At 37.2% G+C, this 14,011-nt stretch overlaps 2 protein-coding genes across 3 annotated transcripts; one reads left to right on the top strand and one right to left on the bottom strand.

Annotated features, from left to right (window-relative positions):
* Positions 1-82: 82 nt before the first annotated feature.
* On the top strand, positions 83-12,856 carry LOC147831541 (uncharacterized). Of its 2 annotated transcripts, XM_087304134.1 has the most exons (5): positions 83-111; positions 329-472; positions 614-688; positions 12,429-12,502; positions 12,588-12,856. In XM_087304134.1, exons 2-5 carry the CDS (start codon positions 405-407, stop codon positions 12,698-12,700), a joined length of 330 nt encoding a protein of 109 aa, XP_087160260.1. In that variant the 5' UTR covers positions 83-111; positions 329-404; the 3' UTR covers positions 12,701-12,856. The 2 variants fall into 2 exon arrangements, with proteins under 2 accessions (XP_087160260.1, XP_087160259.1); XM_087304133.1 differs by having other exon boundaries at positions 104-472; positions 614-721.
* Positions 4,204-6,879, bottom strand: klf2a (Kruppel like factor 2a). The gene is given in 3 exon segments (NM_131856.4): positions 4,204-5,073; positions 5,179-6,073; positions 6,489-6,879. Coding segments are annotated over 3 exon segments (1,143 nt in total). The 5' UTR covers positions 6,561-6,879; the 3' UTR covers positions 4,204-4,897.
* Positions 12,857-14,011: the final 1,155 nt, after the last annotated feature.

Raw genomic sequence — 14,011 nt, 5'->3', positions numbered from 1 at the left:
AAACGTCAAACCCCCAAAGGCCGAATGTCTTTTGGGAAGTTTAAGAGCTGCTCGTCAAGTGAGACGATCCAGGTGCACCAATAATGCACCATTGTGTTTTACCAGAGCAAGGTGAGTATGTTAAATGCGACACACATGTACATGTTGAAGGTCTGGATGGGGTCATTTGGATCATGTAGGTAACAGGATCCTCCAAAGCCTTGATTGGATTCGAGGGGACCCTGAACGTATTGACAGCTGGCTGGGGAAAGTTGGCGAGAATTGCACAGAACAGGGTATTGATTTAAATCAGCGCGCAGACTAATCGGGCCTCGATCTTCTCGTGAAGGACTCTAGACCCGAGTTGGATTTTTTGGCGTGTATTTAATCAGCTGGGCCGGGAAACAAGGGCTCTCCAGCGAGTAATGCTGCCCTTGGGGATGTTGCGGTGCGCTGACGGACACTCTCTCCACCAGGACCGTCAGGCAGAGAGGTATGCTGGGAAATGTAAACCAGATGGCCGCGATGTTGTCACACAAATGTGTTTTTCCATCAGCCGTTGGGATTATCGTTTTTCAGGCTTTGTTTTGTCCAGTTTCAGGGGAACTGACATTGTTATTGCCTCCTATTGCAGGGGATTTGCCTGGAATTGGTCCCAGGTTGGTGCAAATGACGTAGCGGACGTTATGGGGAGTATCGGTACAAAGAGGTTTGGACAAGCTCTACTGATAGCAGAAAAAAGGCACAGTATCTATTTCTTGAAGGAATTCCCTTCAAGTCCAGCAGGTGGCAAACTCTTCCCACAACATTCCTAAGCTTTTGAAGGAACTCCGCGTATGGCAAGCCATTTTAACAAGTAGTCTAAGTCAATTGTTTATGCCACTAGTGATATTTTAAGATGATAGCATCTTTTCTGCAATGCGATTGTTGTTTTTATTAGCTACTCTTGCGTATTTATTAGCTACGGTGCCTTCTTAAAGATACAAGTATTATTCATTAGACCCTACACTGTAAAAATGATGTTACTTCAACTTAGTTTAATAAGTCAATGAGTTTAACTTAATATTTTTACTCAGTTTGACTCATTAAAGTTCAGATGACTAGAAGATTTTATTTAATTCAACTACTTTTTTTTTACAGTTTAGTGTTTTCTTATTAGATATTAGTACATAATCATTATATATGTGAGTTATTAATAATTAGGTACTTGTGGCCATTCATACTATTACCTTTTAAATAGGGACTAAGTTTACAGATTTACTACAATCACTTGGGATAAAGCAAAATGTTGTTGGTCCAACCCATCACTTAAAGCATACATTAGATATAATTAAGTCTCATGGAATTGAGGTCATTGATGTAGACATTATACCACAAAGTGATGATATTACAGACCACTACCTCTTACTATATAAGCTGTGTTTACCTGAAACTAGCAGATCTGCACAGATACCGCCCTGGTAAAACTATCGTCCTTTCCACTAAAAATGAACTTACAAATAACCTACTTGATCTTTCTTTATTTCAAAATGCACCCGCAAATGACCCTGATGTTGTAACCAGCAGTATGGATGCTATCTTTACTAAAACTCTAAATACTGTAGCACCCATCAAATTAAAAAAGGCTCGAGAGAATAAAACTACACCATGGCATAACAGTCATACCATGAGCTCTCAAAACAGCAACTCGTGCCCTGGAACATTACTGAAAAAATAAGTAAATTAGAGGTCTTTTAAATTGCGTACAAAGACAGTATATCCAGCTATAGGAGGACTCTAAAATCCATCAGCGCTGAGCACCTCTGCAAACGGATAGAAAATAATCAGAACAATGCTAGATTTTTATTTAACACCACTGCTAAGTTAACAAATAATCAGTAATCTTTGGAACAAAATTAGTACTGCAAATTAGTAGTGATGACTTCATGAATTTTTCACCCTTTCAGACGCAACCCAGTACTGGGAAACACCCATACACACATTCACACACATAGGCAACGGCAAATTTAGCTTATTCAATTCACTTATACCGCATGTCTTTGGACTTTGGGGGAAAGCAGATCACCAGGACGAAACAAACACGAGGAGAACATGCAAACTTCACACAGAAATGCCAACTGGCCCAGCCGGGACTCAAACCAGTGACCTTCTTGCTGTGAGGCGACAGTGCTAGTATTTATTGGTTAGATTAGACACAGAATATTTTGTAATTGGTCTTACTAGTGACAAAAATCATCCTATTCACAACTGCTTCTTAATTTGTAACACTTGAAAGTAACGCTGGGTAAAGTTACTTTAAAAGTAACATATTACAAACTTAATCTTTAAAAAACAGAGAAATAACAACACATACTTTCACATTACTTAAAAAGTCACACATTTAGTTACCTTTGTGTTTTAAGTGACTCAAAATTTGTATATATTACTTTAAATGTTTCCCAACGCTGTTCATAAGCAGTCAGAATCAGTAGAGTTTAAATACAAATCCTAATAGTAACATAAAAGATCATAGTAGGGACAAAGTAGCTATCTAGTCTCTATTGAATAAGCTGTATTTAATAGCTATGTGTACTAGTTTCATGCAAGTAGACATGTATATGTTTAAGTTAAACGTTGGCTCATTGGTTAGCACTTTGCCTCACAGCAAAAACTGGTTTGAGTCCCGGCTGGGTCAGTTGGGAGATTCTGTGTGGAGTTTGCATGTTCTACTTGTGTTGGTGTGGGTTTCGTACAGGTGCTCCGGTTTCCCCCACAGTCCAAAGACATGCGATACAGGTGAATTAAAAAAACTAAATTGTCTGTAGTATATGTGTGTGAATGAGTATGTATGGATGTTTCCCAGTACTGGGTTGCAACTGGAAGGGCATCTGCTGTGTAAAACATCGAAATAGTTGGTAGTTCATGCCACAGTGGCAACCCCTTATAAATAAAGGGACTAAATGAATGAATGAATGAGGTTAAATGTTAAAACAGCTTGCCATAATATGCATCATCAGTCAGAAAACGTGCCTTTACTGAAAGTACCTAAAAGCACAATGTTACAGGGTGAGGTTATTTGATGTTTCTTTCACCCTTAGAATCTCCTAATTGTCATTATTTACCACATGATGATTGAGTAAACCATGTATTTATATATTTTTCTCTTGTTCCCAGACCTGAAAGTGAACATCAATTGGTTTCTATGGTTGGGCACTTCATTTTTATAAAAGACTCATCATTTATAGCTCGTATTTTAAAAGGTTTCAATGCCCGCATTGAGGAATACCCTCAAGATAGTAATAATATCATCACTTCTGCTTCCAAGAACGTAAAACGGTGTTGATTTTATCTATGCGTATGAAATCTGAGAGTTTTATGGCTTGAAGCCAGGCAATTAACATAATCCTAACTGCATCACTAGTTTCATTAGTGTTTTGTATGTAGGTTAAAACCATTTCCTAGGTGAATAGTGTCAAGTCTCCGCTATCTCACATTTGCAGTGGACAGTTGAGGTTTATCAGAGGATTAGCCGATTGGTATAAGCTGAAATGACACACATTAATGATTTAACAAGTCTGAAAAGTGATCTGAGACTAACCTGAAAGTGATATGAAAATGTTTTTCTTACTCCACAAAGTAAACCATCCATTGACACAGTTTTAGTTCCTCATGGCCTCAAAATAGACCATGCGGTGAATACCTTTCAAACAAGTGAACGGTATAATATTTCCATGCCACCGCGCAGGGCCCAGAAAAACACAAAGGTGTAAGAGTATTATCATATGAAATGAAGAGGAGTTCTGACGCCATTATTGGATGGGATTTCTGACCTGAATGCACCAACTTGATGCACCTCGAGGACGGTCTTTTGTTTAATCGAGAACATTTCATGCAAACCTAGCATTTACATAAAGAGTTTGGTGGCAAACAGCCTTGAGCTCTTGATATGTCTGTTTATCTGCTCGACTTTAAAGTGCCTGAATTCTCACCCCAACAGTAAAGAGCCTTCAGATATCCCACAATCTTCCGTTGTTTTTCCAAAAGCCACTCTCTCTTTAACTGTGGTGTAGCCCTCTGCCCAGACATGGCTATATTGAGTCTCGACAATTATGTAAATGCAATGTTTGTATTTATAGGTCTAAGCCACAGCTTTCTGGCATGGCAAAGTTGCAGCTGGGAAAGATTGCAGTTTCCCTCAAGACCCATAACATGGGGGACAGGATTATAAAGACATAGACACAAACGTTTATATCGCAATTTAAGTTTAATATGTACAATATATACAGTGTATAAATTATGTACATAAAATGCTTTGGTCCAGAACAACTCACATAGCCCTTATCATGTCATCCAAACATGGGACAGTCTGCAATTCAACGTTAACAGCATACAAATTGCGTTTAAAAAAAACGAAACCATGAGACCCTGATTTTTAAAAATAAAAACGTTTATGTCGATAAATGCACAAATTACTTAAAACATTCAGTTAACGCCCCTTTTGTTAACTTTTAAGGCAGTTTTGAAAGAGGAAAACATTGTCTTACAAAGCTTATTTAGTTTCTTGACACAATAGCATACATTTGTCGTTAAAAAAAACGCCAGTATTCGTGGCACTCGTGAGATGTATACGCATATTAAAAGGCACTGTCGTGATGTCCGCAGCACATCATGTTAACTTAAAGCACATTATACTGTCTGATTCCAGTTCCGTCTTGAGGTTTAGGTCCAGCCTATAGTATGAGTTGAACTTGCTCTTTGGAAACGAAAAATATAGTTTGTTTCTGTAAATTCTGTAAAGAATTGAAGTGTAGAACCAGCTACAAGCAATAGGTCAAGTCAGTTCATGTTTCCCCTTCACCATACTTTAAATAAGAGGGGGGGGGGTACAGACAATGTTCACTGTTCAGTGCGTTTAGTCCACATTTTCCAGAGTCCGTTCCTACATATGACGTTTCATATGAAGGGCGAGATGGTCGGACCTGGAGAAGGCACGTTCGCACAGGTGGCACTGGAAGGGTCGGTGTCCGGTGTGCTTGCGGAAGTGACGGGTCAATTCATCAGAACGGGCGAACTTCCACCCACAGCCTTCCCAACTGCAATGATAGGGCTTCTCGCCTATGAAAGAAGAGAGGATTCATTAAAATCTGTCCAGTTTTAGATTAATTATAACTTAATTATGATAGATCTTACGAAAAAACAAAACAAGTGACGTTTATTTACCTGTGTGTGTTCTGTGATGAGCCTTCAAGTGAGAACTTTTTGTGTAAGTTTTGCCACATCCAGAAAAAGTGCAAGTGTGAGTCGCCGTGCGTTTCCTCGGCCACGTGCGGCGCCCCCTCTTTGGTTTGGCGTCCAGCTCTAGAGGAGATGAGGGTGGTGTCAGAAGTACTCTTTGGTTGGCGTTGGGCATTGCAAGCCCATCGTCGCACATGCTGAAGTGATGTGTGCTTTGGTAAGGCAGCTGCATCTGTGGAGGTGCTGCGTGGGGAAATCCTGTGTTGCCTTGATAGCTCTGGCTGAACGTTAAGGCATGGCACATCTGCGAGTGTGACTGACAGTCTGTGTTGATGAGCTCCGCAGGGCTCTGTGGGGGAGTCATGCTGCCTGCTCCCTGGGGAGAGTTGGCTAGTCTTGGCTGCTCATAGGATCTCATGCATGCACCGTTGCCCTCTTGTTTGACTTTGGGAACCATTCCTCGTACAGGTCCGTAACTATCCATGCAGGGCTCCACTTTGATACACTCCGAAATGTCCTGAGTGGGGAAAGCAGGCCTGACTAGGAATCTTCCCTGGAGAGACGGTTGGCAGTAGGTGTCAATGTCAGACTGCAGAAGCTCTGCCATGAGGCTGGTGGTGTATGGTGGAGGTGGTGATGGGTTGATCTCAGGCACCGAGTATGTAGTCGGGTTGTACATGTTTCTGGACTCTTGCATTCTGTAGTCGCCTGCCATGCCGAGTCCGAGATTGTCAGAACCTGCAGTGTTGGCCAGTATAAACTCCAGATCCAGGTACTTGTCAAGATCTTCGTCGTCTGTTATTCTGTTGAGGTTGTCCATGTTAGATAGGTCAGCTATGCAGCTGAGATGCATGGACCTGTCCAGTTCATCCTTCCACCTCTGCAATGAAACAGGTTGATTTCGATTAGTTTTGATTTTAAACATTTTAAGAGCACAAAAAAGTTAATAGTATGCTTTATAAATGTGTTTGCAGTACACAAATAGGCTACTATTCGAAATAAAACACTGTTTTAGCTTATATTGTAATGTGTTAATAGAATATAGATTGAAAAAAGTATTGGTTTATCGATCGAGTGGCTGTTGCTATAGTTACAAACTCGCTATTTAGTTAAAAACATAAACAAACATTCCTCACGCTGGCTAACTTTATTCAAGTTAGCTAACTTGTTTTAAAAAAAGAAAAACGTTTGTAGAAATTACAGCGTAAATATGAACAAAAGCAGATTTAATATAGCATGAAACCACTTAGACATAACAATGACGTGAAAATAAATAAATAGAAAACAATACTCACGTTCTCCCAGCATTTTTCCTTCTGCGCCGAAAATGTGGAAATAGACGGTAAAATCGTTCCACTCAAAGCCATTTCCAGTCGTCCCAGTTAAGGTAAAACAAACTTTAAAGATCGGGGATTTGTTGCAATCCCTCGGAGAAACTTTGGTTGTAGTGCACTACAACTCTGCTCTGCTCTTTACACTATGTTTAACACTCATGCAGAAAGTATGAGTGGTGGAAGACCTTTATCTTATAAATATCACGGCAGCGCAAGCTGGACCAATTATAAGAAGCGGAGGAAATACGCACTATCCGTCCCTAATTTTAGCCCCGGTATATAGCTGCTGCTCTCCGGCGTGTGCGCCTTTCGTCTTGGATGTTGAGAGCGCACGGGCTCTTCTTTAAATCACCGAGTCACTCCACGCCCCCTCGGTAAAACGAGTTAAACGAGTACAACATGATGCGAGAGAAATCCCTCCTCTCTCTCTCTATCTCCCTCTCCCTCTCTGATTCTCTCTCCCTCTCTTGTCTTTGCAAAAAAAAAAAAAAAAAAAAAACTCGAATGGGAGAAAAACACACACTATTAACACGTTGTTCAAAGATGAAAAGTGTCGATACCAGCAGCTGTGAGCACTCGAGACTCGTGCAACAAAGGGGATTACTGCATTTTAATAACGTAGAATGTGCTGGTGTAGTAAGATAACAGATTATGCATTTGGTCTAGAGTAAAACTTGAGTTATTCCAGTTTATCATGCACTGTAAGAAAATATTAGTTGCCTTAAATTGTTAAGCTGAATCAAATTAACCTTGTGAGTCCATTGAACTATGTTACTCCCATAACTTAAAACATGATTAACTTAGTTTCATAAGTCATGACTAATTGATCATATTATTTTTACAGTGTGCTTGTATTTTACTCCACACATTTACAAGTAAAAAATCAACAAAAAGTTAATGAAAGCATGATATTTTTCTCAGCTTTTTCAGTGTTTTAAAAATACTTTATTTAAGATTATATAATAATCAAACATTGTGAGAAATCAACATTTTAGTTTGATGACTTATCAAGGGATCTCTTCAACATTTCTTAATATATATATATTTCTATTGATTATTGCTGTAATGCAAACAGGTTGAAATCTGCAGTTTGACCACTAAAATTATGATTTTTGTAAATTTTTTTAAATTTTTTTCACTTTCAGAGTAAGTAAAGTAATTTTACTGACATTTAGTAAGAATATGTTATTGAAATATGTAAATTACAGCATAAAAACCGGTTAATTTGCTGCTAGTATTTAATTCAGTTTTAATATGAATTTATATTTCTCTTTTCCTTTTTTATATAGCATTTTATTCAATATATAGTTTCAAATGACTAAAAATGTCACTGTTAAACTAATTATTTTTTAATCATTAAAGGTTGTTGAAGTTGAGATAAAATCTTCATAATGCATTTTAAAGACACTAGTAAATCAGAAAAATATGTGAAGCTTTTTCTTTTTTACAGTGATATAATTATGTTCTTTCATGCAAAGTAGAATAAAACAGTTCTGGTTATGTGCCTATGTGTACAGTGGCATGTACAAATGTTTACATGAAGTCAACAAAATCTGCCTTTATATACAGTTGAAGTCAGAATTATTAGCCTCCCTGTTTATTTCCCCCCTAATTCCCGTTTAACGGCGAGATTATTTTATCAACACATTCTAAACATAATAGTTTGTTCTGTGGACTATCGAAAATATGGCTTAAAGGGGCTAATAATTTTGACCTTAAAATGGTGTTAAAAAATTAAAAACTGCTTTCATTCTAGCCGAAATAAAACAAATAAGACTTTCTCCAGAAGAAAAAACATTATCAGACATACTGTGAACATTTCCTTGCTCTGTTAAACATCATTTGGGAAATATTTAAAAAGAAAAAAAAATCAAAGGGGGGCTTATACTTCTGACTTCAACTGAATATAGTTTACTACTTTATGTAAAATACACTAACAAGTTTTTTTTAGAATTATTATAGTCCCAAAAGTCAGTTATTTAAAGTCTTTAAAGTCATGATGTAAGCAAGAGTCTTGCACCTGCAGCCCAAGCCACAACTTTATCAAATTTGCATGTCACTAGACCGAAACATTAACAATAACACAACACTCTCTCGCAGGCTCCAAATGTATATGTAGTATCAAGCTCTAAACAAAACACGCGCCATTAAGCTCTTAAAACCTTTTCATTTGCAAATCGAGCCGGGGAGCCTGGGATTTCTCCCCCAAGTTGCAGGTACCAGGGGCAATTACCTGTACCAGTCTATGAATAGTTATTTCTAGCTTCCAGCAAATCGTGAGGTCCAGCCAACACAAAACACAACAAAAGCTAAAGAAAACCTAAAATGGTGGTTTGTGTGAAATTACATCACTTCTCTATTTTTGTGTGGTGAAAAATAACACGCAAATGGTGAGAACCTTCTACACGAGAGTTCAAAATGAGGTGTCAGATGGGCACGGCTTGAACTGTGTTCGAGGAAAAACGAAAATGAATACCAATGCATGTTGTGACTTTTTTTATTCGTTCCCTTGCACCGACCAATTGCTATGATTCAGTAGTTTAATTTAGAAGTACAGTATGTTATTTGGGCTCGGAGAATGTTGACAAGGCCTAAGAATGTCAGCATAGGGTGTAGTTTTATTGTGTTGTACAGCTAGTTCTCCCCTTAGGGCTGCATGGATCACACATTAATATGTCGGTTTCTAATTGTGCTCTGATCATGCATTTCGATGGTTTCCGACACACCTCTCGCATTCCACCTGTACAGGTAAACTTTTCAAAGAAAAGTTTGTTTATTGGCATCAATGCTTCCACGAAAAAACCTTTAACGTGCTTGGGATTTTTTTGATGACATAATAGCTTAGGTATAGTGGAAGAGAATTCTTTAGATGTTTTTTTACCCATAGCATCACTACATCCGCAACTTAACAGCTTCATTTTTAATAATGTGGAAAATTTTGACGCACCAAAAAAAAAAAAAGTAAAATAAAGTAACGCATTACTTTTAAAAATTAGGTAATATTATTTGAGTTACTTTTCAGAAAACGTAATGCTAGTTACTGTCAGTGTAATTGATTAGCTTTCAAAAAACGAATTGCTGAATTAAAGTTAAAGTAGTCACAATCAATCCGGCAGTCAGTGAGAGAATGTGTTCAGTATTTTAAACGCATTGAAGAAAGTGAAAAGGGGATTATTGTCTCATTAGACAGTGATTTTACTTAAGACAAATAGTAAAAAGTAGCAAACACGTTACTTTAAACTTTCCATAATCTGTACACAGTATGGCATGTATAGCCCTGTGGTCAGAAAGTTTTCAGAAAACATTATCCTAAAATAAAATAATGTGTTTTTTAAAGGTAAATGAAGGTTATACCGTGCTGTTAATTGAAGAGCTTCTCTATTAAAAAAAGAAAGAAAGAAAAAAAAACCTCAGCCTGGTCAGAAAAAGTAACTCAAAAGTAACGTAACGCAGTACCTTACTATGAAAAGTTACTTGCTTTTACTTGCTTTTAAACCTTTCAGGCTCAAATTAAATTTTAGAAACAGGCAAAATCTGCTTTTAACTGTTGCAAATCAGCAACGCCTGCCTTGAGAGGGTAAAGTTGCTTTTTTTAGGTGAGTAACTCATTATTATACTTTCAAAAGTAACTTTTCCCAATATACAGTATGAAGAGTTCAGATGCAAAAACCTTCTAAAATTAGCATTTTTCTCAGACGTCTATGTCTTGATTCAGTAATTTCACTTTTATGTCAAAAATAGGTTATTTTCAGCTATATTAACATGAAATAACTAAACATAAACATAAGAGGCAGGGAAGATCAGGGGTCAGAAACCTTTTTTCAAGAAAGAGCCATTTCTGATTTTTTTAGCAAATACCTTTTTTTAAAGAGCCATTTGGATTTACATTTATCTCAAAATGCCTCTTTTAAAAATGCTTTTGCTAATGTATTACTACTATAAATAATACAGGGTTAAACAAAACCTTAATTTAAGCATCACATGTTGAGCAAGTGCTTAAATGAAGAAAGAACATCCTTTTATTAACAATTCTTATTTATTTTGCTGTAAAAAATTACAGTAAAGAGGGAATTATAATTGTATTTCCGATAGGAAGTTTTCTAATGACGGTTATAATTTTTTAAACGGTAAAATATTATTATATGAAGACAGCTGGTGAGCCACATATTTTTGGTCAAAGAGCCACATGTGGCTCGAGAGCCTTAGATTCTCTACCACTCTGAATATCTATATATAGGATGTCATAGAAGCACCATTTGTGGTTCCCGAATGAATCTTTTTTTAAACTGTTATTAAAAGAACCCTTTTTAGTAGAATGGTACTGTAAATTTAACCTTTTTATTTATTACAAACTGAACAAACAGGTTGTGTAAAGTTGAATAGTTTTTAGTTATCATCGATGGATCTGAAGAATCTCACGGCAATTCGTTTTTGATTTAGTGGCTAATTTGTATGAATTCGTACGATCAAATTCGTACAGTTTAGTACGATTTGCTCATCACCCAATGACGGTTGGGGTTAGGGGTGGGGTTGCGTGCCATGCCTCCTTTTTAAAATCGTACATTTTCGTACAACTGAACTCGTAATTCATACGAATTAGCCAGTAAACTGACAAAGCGTAAAATACTTACGTTTCTTCGTGAGATTTGGCTGGAAGAACATTTAAAATCCATGAGGAAAAAAAACTCTTAAAAGAAATATTTTTAAGAGCGTTTCAATAAATGGTTCCAGGGGAACCAAAATCATTCATATATATAATCAATATGGGTGACAAATGCATTGATTTAAAATAATACTTCATGGAAAGCATCTTTGAGGAACCAAATTTGTGGTTCTATGGCTTTACTGTAAAACCTTCAATTAGAAGTTTTATTTGTAAGACCAAGACACAAATAGTTCTTTCAGATAGAATAAAGTTCTGAAGATTGTATAATAATATTATATAAGAGAATAATATTACTTTTCTAAGTACCAAGGAAAACATTACTTCAAAAAAATAAGTATTATTATTCAAGTGACTTTTTTGAAAATGTAATGTGAGTTACTTTTGAGTTTAAATAATTACTTTAAAAAAAATAAATTGCTGAATTAACATTAGTCACAATGAATCACACAGTCAATGAGAGAATGTGTTCATTATTTTGAATGTGTTAAAGAAAAAGAAAAGGTGATTATTGTCTCAAACGACAACTGTTAAAATGTGAAAATAAAAACCTTTTATTTATAAACTACTGAAAGATTCTTTGGGGAACAAACAAAGTATGGTTCTTTTATGCATCATCACAGCTGATTTTGAGAACCATTGAATTTGCACAAAAACTCTTTCAGATTGCTAAAATGACCTTCACAGTTGCACAATGCACACACTAGCTTAGTTAGTTGGTTCTTCACACACGCACACACAAAAAAGTAGCGTTATTTATGGAACCACAAATGTATTTCCTGTGGCATTGCCATGGAAACCCCTTTTTTGTGTTTTAAGAATTAATGCAATATGTAGTTCCTTGACCATCAAGACAAAGAGTCAATGAGAATTAAGTCTGGATTTCCATGGATTTCCATCCTGTTTTATGCATTGAATTTCATCTATCTGTGTAGTGTCTAAATACATTATTGAATGCTTGACATGCGGCTGCCACTGAATAATGAAACTGCTCTGGAGTGTTTTTGTGGTACACCAAGTTCTTGGCCTTTCAGGAGTTGAACAAGTCCATTCACTTTCCCTGTCGTTTTGGAAAAGGTATCATGCTTTGCGTGTGAACCGAGCTCAAGTAAACTGCACTGAGCATTTATTTGGAAAAAGGTTTTCTTTTTTCTTTTCTTGCTTTGGTTATCCAACGTAATGCATATTTTGCTGCTTGAGTCAAACCCTGGGAAACACCTGCTCTTTCTTCACAGCAGGACGGCGTTGCGGCTGCCCTGGGCCCTGCTTTCGAGAGAGAAGGAAACCGAGAGTCCTGCCAGAAAGTGTGCGAGTGAGAGTTTGAGACGGAATGGGATTCTGAGCGAGCCTTTATATACGCCACTATTTTTAACCCCACTCCCTCTCGCCTATCACAGGGCTTCCTCTCTCGGACGCTCAGGAAGCAAAGCCTGGCTCAGCTTCCTGCTTGCACGCCGGACCGTTCGCAGCCAATCAGGAAAGGATGGCGTTTGTGATGACCAGGCACTGACTCAAAAGGAAAAACAGTTAAAATCATGTCGCATATTTGTGTGATTAGATTTCAGTGGAGCAAGTGATTGTCTAAAAGGGAGTTTGACGTGTGGCTCACGTTTTTTTTGAGCCCTTAAGATTAACGATGAGCTCAAAATGAAACCATTTGTATGTCATGCTGCCGCTAACAGTGTGTATTTCTCCTTAAACAGTGTTTCCCGATGATTTTGTTGCAGTATCTGTTCCTCAATATGAACTGTTATTTGAGTTGTTGACATTGCATTTTCAGTCACACATTATTCACAAAAATGAATATAATTATGCCATCAAAAAGGGATGTCTCAATAAGATTTTTTTGCCCTTGAGGCAGAGTCACTTGAATTTGAGTATCTAGCGATACTGATACTTGAACAATAGCTTGAACAATCAAGTAATAAATAACATCAATTCTTCACTTTTGAACAACAATATATATAAAGAAAAATCTTATATAAAACAAATAGAACCTTAACTTAATATTCCCAGCAGGCAATTCCAAGTTAACATATCTCACAGTTTGCTATGGCAATGTTGTCGTCGTCAACTTTATAGTACCTCCAGACCGCAGACATACTTGCGCTTTCTGCTTCAAGCTGCTTCCATGTTCTACTTTGCCTGCATTTAAACAATAGCGTCTCTGCAACAAAGTGATGTCATTCCCATGCGTTGCTGTTTCTGTGTAAAGTCAAAAAGGAGGTCTAACTCTGTGCCACAGGCCACCACATAACTATTGACGTGTTAAAAATAATGAGAATATATATAGATACATATATATTCAAGTCCTGATCGGAAGGTAACGTCCAATTTTGGTCAAGTCTGAAAGCGCGAGATTAGGCCCGATTTCTGATTACTGGTTTCAGTATCGGTAGAATCTCCAAAATCAAATGACTCTAACTTCGGACTTGAGGGCAAAAAAAACTGATCGGTACATCCCTAGTTTAAGGACCCCATTCAAGATCATGTGACTGTTATGCGAAGGATGTCATAAAGGAATAAATAGTCAATTGTGGAAAGAATTTGATTGGAAAGTAAAAATGAGGTACTTTAATACTCCCTTTGTAATATCTACATATGTAAAAGGAACATCTGTGGCTTTGTGTTGGAGAAAATTAGGTAAAATTGGAGATCAGACCAGCATTTTTTGGGACTGTCCTAAGATTCAAGAATTTTGGAAAAATGTTAAAAAAGAAATAGATAAGATATTAGATATAGAAATACCCCTCGATCCAGTTATGTGCTTACTGGGAGCACTGGGTTGCCGCTGGAACACTGCGTAAAACATATGCTGAAA

This window comes from Danio rerio, chromosome 22, assembly GCF_052040795.2.
Source record: "Danio rerio strain M-AB ecotype USA chromosome 22, GRCz13ab, whole genome shotgun sequence".
NCBI lineage: Eukaryota > Metazoa > Chordata > Actinopteri > Cypriniformes > Danionidae > Danio > Danio rerio.
The sequence above is the reverse complement of the archived record's forward strand: the minus strand, read 5'-3'. Positions and strand labels throughout refer to the sequence as shown.

What these genes read in the sequence shown, in the direction of transcription:
- LOC147831541 (XM_087304133.1), top strand. Translation starts at nt 405, where the DNA reads ATGCTGCCCTTGGGGATGTTGCGGTGCGCTGACGGACACTCTCTCCAC. An exon ending in CAGGACCGTCAGGCAGAGAG is followed by an intron (nt 473 to 613) that starts GTATGCTGGGAA and finishes CTCCTATTGCAG; the next exon opens with GGGATTTGCCTGGAATTGGT. An exon ending in CTACTGATAGCAGAAAAAAG is followed by an intron (nt 722 to 12,428) that starts GCACAGTATCTA and finishes TCTTCACAGCAG; the next exon opens with GACGGCGTTGCGGCTGCCCT.